We start from the raw sequence: 7,305 nt of genomic DNA, 5'->3' as shown, positions 1-7,305 counted from the left end.
CTCTGACGGGAAATGAGCTGTTTTGACCCTTTTGCTGGGAACTCTGTCCTCACAAAACCACGTTCCGTCACTGCCCCTGTGTGTTTTCCCGTCAAGAGGATCATACCAGCATCGTAAAACACTTATCGTTATCTTAAAGGGACGTTTAAATTCCTTCATTTACCCGTTGATTCTTGATTAATATAATTTTTTTTAAATGCCTCATGAGCTCAGTTTAACTGTCGTACCCCATCAGAACTCAGCATATAAACTTGTTTTATTTAATCCAATGTTTGTAAACTATGTCATTGTAAAAACCACTCCAAAACAGTGTTAAAAAACTATCATGTTGATATCATGCATGGTCAGTCCTTGCTTTCCGTAGATCTGTCTATGACTTTGAATGTGGTCACATTTCTCCAGACCATTGTTCACCAAAACAGAGGCGGGGTACCCACTTTGTTTTTGTGTGTTTTTAAAAAAACTGTAGAACTATATGAGGATTTTATAATGTAGAAATCCATTTCCTGTCATCATAAGAAGTTTTATCAACATTTACTACTCGTAGGTTCATTGTCCCACATGACACTAGGTCACATAAAGACACGAGCTCTTACAGGTCAGACAAGAGCTCTTGCAGGTCAGACAAGAGCTCTTACTAGGTCAGAACAAGAGCTCTTACAGGTCGACAAGAGCTCTTAAAGGTCAGACAAGAGCTCTTACAGGTCAGACAAGAGCTCTTACAGGTCAGACAAGAGCTCTTTAAGGTTCTGAAAAACTAAAAACACTTGCCCATCAGACAAGTCAGGAATATTTGCTGGTTGACAAAGAAGATTATAATCACTTGCCTGAAAATGTAAGTAGCTATTTTCACCTACACACAAGGAAAGAACAGTAACACAAACACACTACTGAAATATTAGCATTTGGGTTGCTATAATAATCAAGTTATCACCCGTCCAATAGGGCAACCACAGAGCAGGTTTAACTTGTGCGACTGCTCAAGTCACTTGTTGGACAACCCTTTAAAACCCTCTTTTAGGATCAGACACTTAAAAAAATGAAGAATTGGCCAAAAATGACATACCCGAATCTTGTTTCTACAGTCTACGGTTGTGTTTATACAGTCTATGGTTGTGTTTCTACAGTTTTTTGTTTCTACAGTCTGTGGTTGTGTTTCTACAGTCTACGGTTGTGTTTCTACAGTCGATGGTTGTGTTTCTACAGTCTACGGTTGTGTTTATACAGTCTATGGTTGTGTTTCTACAGTCTACGGTTTTGTTTCTACAGTCTGTGGTTGTGTTTCTACAGTCTACGGTTGTGTTTCTACAGTCGATGGTTTGTGTTTCTACAGTCTACGGTTGTGTTTTCTACATTCTATGGTTGTGTTTCTACAGTCTATAGTTTTGTTTCTAGTCTATGGTTGTGTTTCTACAGTCTATTGTTGTGTTTCTACAGTCTATGGTTGTGTTTCTACAGTCTATGGTTGTGTTTCTACAGTCTGGTGTGTTTCGTCTATTGTGTTTCTACAGTCTACGTTTGTGTTTCTACAGTCTACGGGTGTGTTCTACAGTCTATTGTTGTGTTTCTACAGTCTATGGTTGTGTTTCTACAGTCTATTGTGTTTCTACAGTCTACGGTTGTGTTTCTACAGTCTACGGTTGTGTTTCTACAGTCTGGTTTGTGTTTCTACAGTCTATGTTTGTGTTTCTGCAGTCTATGTTTGTGTTTCTACAGTCTATGGTTCGTGTTTCTACAGTCTCACGGGTGTGTTTCTACAGTCTATGGTTGTGTTTCTACAGTCTACGGTTGGGTTTCTACAGTCTATGGTTGTGTTTCTACAGTCTACGGTTGTGTTTCTACAGTCTATGGTTGTGTTTATACAGTCTACGGTTGGGTTTCTACAGTCTATGGTTGTGTTTCTACAGTCTACGGTTGTGTTTATACAGTCTATGGTTGCGTTTCTACAGTCTATGGTTGTGGTTCTACAGGCTCACAGATGGCAGTCAGGGCTTGTGGAAGTGAGAGCATGAATGGAGATTTTACAATTCCTTCTTTCTCGGCTGTGTGTGTGTGTGTGTGTGTGTGTGTATGTTTGTGTCTCTGTGTGTTTTAGCACCTGTGCGTGTGTGTGTGTGCGTGTGCGTGTGCGTGTGCGTGTGTGTGTGTGTGTGTGTGTGTGTTTCACACTCCAGCTCGGTAGGTGGCGGTAATACACCACATGTGTTAGTTTACAAACCGCCAATCAAAACGAAAGAAGAACATCGACCCGGAAGTGATTAGGACATGGTTCGTTACCTTTCTATGAAGCCACCTGCTAAAATGTCTAAACCAACGTCTCTATTTGTAATCTTCTTTTCTTTATTTGTCATGAGTGAAGCTGTCTTCGAAGATCAAGTTGGCAAATTTGATTGGTATGTAGCTGTTCATTGAGAATACCCATTGATGCCGCTATGCAGTTAGCTAAGCTAGTGCTATGTGCTAACCATTGACAGAGTCCAATATCATAGATCGTGGCGAAAAGACAGTAAGTAAGCCTCTGGGGTGTCGGGTTCAGTCAATAGGTATCCTTGTCATGTCTGCACCTGTATTGACAGTCACTTGTTGGAATAGCTCATGAATGTAAATATCTTATTGGATCGCTTCCTCTTTATTGTGGGTTAAGAATCCATGTGGGAAGAAGATCCATGTCCCATCTGCTCCTTGTGACAGGTGTCTTTGCCACAGATATGACTCAGAGTCTCAAAACGCAGCATTTAATGAAGAAGACAAATATACATTGTTGATTGATTAGCTAAAGTACAAAAATATCTAGCTATATTTTCTTATTAAATATTCTCTTATTTCCAGGAGACAACAGTATGTGGGGAAGATAATCTTTGCCCATTTCGACTCGCATTCGCAGTCGTCTAAAACGCTGTTTGTCGCTACCGACAAGAATATCTTTGCGTCTTTCAACTCCAGGACTGGAGATCTCTGTGAGTATTTTGTCATTCATATTACAATACAAAATATGTTTATAGCTTTTCTCTTTTAGTCTGAAATCTGTTGTTGAATATCTTCCGTAGAGTTCATTATTTTTCATTCCAACTTCACAGTTTGGAGACATGTTGACAAGGCGGGACCAGAGGGAACCATAGATATACTTTTGCTGCATGGACAAGGTGACAATAGTCTTTTTTTTTTTTAAGGTCACTGTAGACTGCCTAGCTACTTGGCTTAGCCAACATAACTGTGTTGTACAGAGTCAACTACATTGGCTTTATCTTTGCCTATGTTAATTGTAAGATTCTGCCTTCAGCGGGTATTTGAATGGCTGTTCTTTTACGTCTTCTGTAGATGCGCTGATGGTGGTTGGAGGTGGTCGTTTGCTCCGTTCCTGGGACACCAACATGGGCGGGTTGAACTGGGAGGCCGTGCTGGATACTGGCAGGTGCGTGTGGTTGTCCCTGTGTGCAGATGACCCGTTCTCCATTTTAACTGCGGGTTTTGTAACTGAGAGGCACTCCATAGAAATGGACAAGGATTTTAGATATTTTGACAGATGACTAACTGCTCATAATGTCTCTCTCTATTTCAGCTTCCAGGCTGCGTGTTTTGTGGCCGTACAGGACACAGTAAAGCATGTAGCGGTGCTTAAGAAAGCTGCCATCTCTCTCCACTACCTCACCAATGGACACCAGAAATGGGTGGAAAACCTGCCTGACAGGTAGGGTACAGTACGACACTGGTTCTCATACCTGGGTCCGAACAGTATCTGTTTTCTTTCAGACACTTAAGCTGATATAATGGAAACAATAAAAAATGGTCCCAAAAGTGCAAGCCCATCTCCAGAATGTCCTAAACAAACGTACAAGGTATCTGAAAGATTTAAAATGCTCTTTTGAATCTAGGTCTTGAGCAATTAGGTGCTGAACTATGAAGTCTTTTTTTGGTTGTTGCCCACAGTGATACGGTCCAGTACCAGGCAGTGTACTCTGGGGGAGAAGAGGAGGTCTATGTGTTGGGGGTGGTTCCTAACTCTCACCTCACTATCATAGCCTACAGCCTAGAGGACGGAGAGATCATCAAGCAGGTAACTTGATCGAGAACTCCGTGACGTCTCCTCATCAAATGTCATGGTATAGAAAAGTGGTCATGGTATAGAACACTCCATAACTGTCACAGCTGTTTTGAGGTTGTCTGGGATCAGGGGCTGTATGTCTGTGTCTGAGATCGAGTCTGTGTCTGAGATCAGGTCTGTGTGTCTGAGATCAGGTCTGTGTGTCTGAGATCAGGTCTGTGTGTCTGAGATCAGGTCTGTATCTGAGATCAGGGCTGTGTGTCTAGGATCAGGGCTGCTCTGAGATCAGGGCTGTGTCTGAATCAGGGCTGTGTGTCTGAGATCAGGGCTGTGTGTCTGAGATCAGGAGGCTGTGTGTCTGAGATCAGGGCTGTATGTCTGAGATCAGGGCTGTGTGTCTGGAATGTGTGTCTGAGATCAGGGCTGTGTCTGAGATCAGGGCTGTCATGTCTGAATCAGAGGCTGTGTGTCACAAGATCAGGGCTGTAGATCAGGGCTGTGTGTGCAGAGATCAGGGCTGTGTGTCTGAGATCTGTGTCTGAGATCAGGGCTGTGTGTCTGTCTGTGGATCAGGGCTGTGTGTCTGAAGATGTGTGTGTCTGAGATCAGGGGCTGTGTCTGTGTCTGAGATCAGGGCTGTGTGTGTGTCTGGGATCAGGGCTGCTGTGTCTGAGATGGGCTGTGTCTGTGTCCAGGGCTGTGTGTGTGTCAGTCTCACCATGTATGATTTATCATAGTAGCAGGCTGAATAATCCAGACCAAGCGGAGAAGTGAAAGTGATCGAGTGAAATTTTGACGGCGTGGACAGAGAAATAGCTTTTTCTCTGTCCAATCAAACATCAGGATCAACGTACAACCCCGCCCTTCTCTCTACGACAAGCAAACTAGCCAGTTGAGTTATTTAGACCCACGTAATGCCTCACAATTGATTAGAATGCCCCCACATTTTATTTTTTTTCAATAAACACATTTTTTGCAATAAATGCAAATTAGTACTTAAAAATCGCCCAATGTGATTTTCTGGATTCTTGTTTTAGATTCTGTCTCTCACAGTTGAAGTACCTATGATAAAAATTACAGACCTCTATTTTGAAGGTTATATCAAATACTTACTTTTGTATATGTGTATATATATATATATATATATATATACAAGAAATATATGGACACCCCTTCAAATTAGTGGATTAGGCTATTTCAGCCATATCCATTGCTGACAGGTATATAAAATCGAAACACGGCCATGCAATCTCCATAGACAAACACTGGCAGTAGGTGGCCTTACTTATGCCACCTTTCCAACAAGTCAGTTTGTCAAATGTCTGCCATGCGAAGCTTCCTTGAATCGGCTGTAAGTGCTGTTGTTGTGCAATGGAAAAGTCCAGGAGCAACAACGGCTCAGCCTCGAAGTAGTAGGCCACATCAGCTCACAGAGCAGGAACTCTGAAGTTACCTAACACTCCCTACCGAGTTCCAAACTGCCTCTGGAAGAAACATCGACACAAGAACTGTTTGTAAAGAGCTTCATGAAATGAGTTTCCATGGCCGAGCAGCCGCACTGCAATCCTCAGATCACTATGTGCAAAGCCAAGCGTCGGCTGGGTGAGTGTAAGCTCGCCGCCTTTGGACTCTGGAACAGTGGCTTGCGCGTTCTCTGGAAGTGATGAATCACGCTTCACCATCTGGCAGTCCGACTGATGAATCTGGGTTTGGCGGATGCAAGGAGAAGCTACCTGACCCAATGCATATAGTGCCAATAATGTTTTCACATCACACTCTTCATATAAATAAATGTATTATATAGTTTACTGCAATTGTTTTAGCGATTATGTATCTGGAGTAGAGTTTTGGTTGTTAAATCTCTGTAACCGGTTCCCCAACATTAAACTCTAGTGTGAACCAAACCCAAAACAAAGATATTTGGCAAATTCTCTGCATTTAACTATTAAATACATCATTAACAATCATAACAAAGTATGTATTTCACCTTGTGACACTACACAAAAATACAATATAAAGGAGTCTTCTGGTTAATTCCACAATATAGCGGAGTGTTCTGGTTAATTCTACAATATAACTGAGGTTCTGTTTAATTCTACAATATAACGGAGGTTCTAGTTAATTCTACAATATAACTGAGTGTTCTGGTTAATTCTACAATATAACGGAGTGTTCTGGTTAATTCTACAACATAGCGGAGTGTTCTGGTTAATTCTACAACATAGCGGAGTGTTCTGGTTAATTCTACAGCATGGCGGTATGTTCTGGTTTAATTCCACAATATAGCAGTGTTCTGGTTAATTCTACAATATAGCGGAGTGTTCTGTTTAATTCTACAACATAGCAGTGTTCTGTTCTGTTTAATTCTACAATATAGCGAATGTTCGTTGATTTAATTCTACAATATAACTGAGTGTTCTGGTTAATTCCACAATATAGCAGTGTTCTGGTTAATTCTACAATACACACGTCATAGCTCTAACCCTGTTGGTTGTGATGTCTGTTATGGTTCTCAGAGGTCAGTTGAAGCCCCGTGGCTGTCCAGTGTTGAGTCCAGCTGTGTGGTGATTGGTCAAGGGTGCTGATGCATGTGTGGATCCCGCCAAAAAGCCCTCTACACCCTCCCGATACAGGCCGGGAGCGCCACAGTTCAACCAGATCCTACTGCAGGTAACTCCTGTTCAACCACGACTTGAAGCTCCGAAGTGTAAAGAAAGTCTTCATAGTCTCAGTTAGGTGGACACGCTGGTGTGTAAACAGGCTATATATTGTACCTTTTCGATCAGTCTCTGGACCTGGAGGTGTCCCCAGGCTTCCAGCCTGTCCTGGTGTCCAGCCAGCCCCACCCGGCCCGCTCCCCATCTCAGAGTTCTTTCTCAGCTCGGACCCAGACCACCACGTCCTGCTGCAGCTCAATGCTGATGAATACACCATCGCCCCCTCAGAGACTTCCAGCGGTACAGAATCACCATTCGTTCATTTTAATGAACTTTAATTTATCCCAGGCGGGCAATTTATTATTTCTACTTATTTGTTTCCTGTACTACACTTCTCTCTGGATAGTGATTCTTGCTAAATGGAATATATTATTTCCAAAGTTTTAAACCTGAACAAGATTTTTTTTTACCTCAAATGTTTGTTAGTTGGAGCTGAATGAGTTGTGTCACTAACTGGAGAAGGTCTATATTTCTAGGCGTTCTTGGTTTCATTTGCCACCACAGGGGGTATAGGTAGCTGGATTCCCAAAAAACGAAACCGTGGAG

The 7,305-nt window shown here is 42.2% G+C and overlaps 1 protein-coding gene across 1 annotated transcript; it reads left to right on the top strand.

Moving 5' to 3' along the window:
* Positions 1-2,236: 2,236 nt before the first annotated feature.
* On the top strand, positions 2,237-6,999 carry LOC127921769 (ER membrane protein complex subunit 1-like; the record flags this gene model as incomplete). The annotated part of the gene is made up of 9 exons (XM_052505379.1): positions 2,237-2,393; positions 2,830-2,957; positions 3,078-3,143; positions 3,319-3,412; positions 3,560-3,688; positions 3,928-4,054; positions 6,559-6,620; positions 6,676-6,712; positions 6,829-6,999. Coding segments are annotated over exons 1-9 (942 nt in total), but the record flags the coding sequence as incomplete, so codon positions are not given.
* Between the last annotated feature and the right edge of the window lie 306 nt (positions 7,000-7,305).

This window comes from Oncorhynchus keta, unplaced genomic scaffold (assembly GCF_023373465.1).
Source record: "Oncorhynchus keta strain PuntledgeMale-10-30-2019 unplaced genomic scaffold, Oket_V2 Un_contig_23487_pilon_pilon, whole genome shotgun sequence".
Taxonomy (NCBI): domain Eukaryota; kingdom Metazoa; phylum Chordata; class Actinopteri; order Salmoniformes; family Salmonidae; genus Oncorhynchus; species Oncorhynchus keta.
Note: the sequence above shows the minus strand (reverse complement) of the source record. Positions and strands in the feature narration are given on the sequence as shown.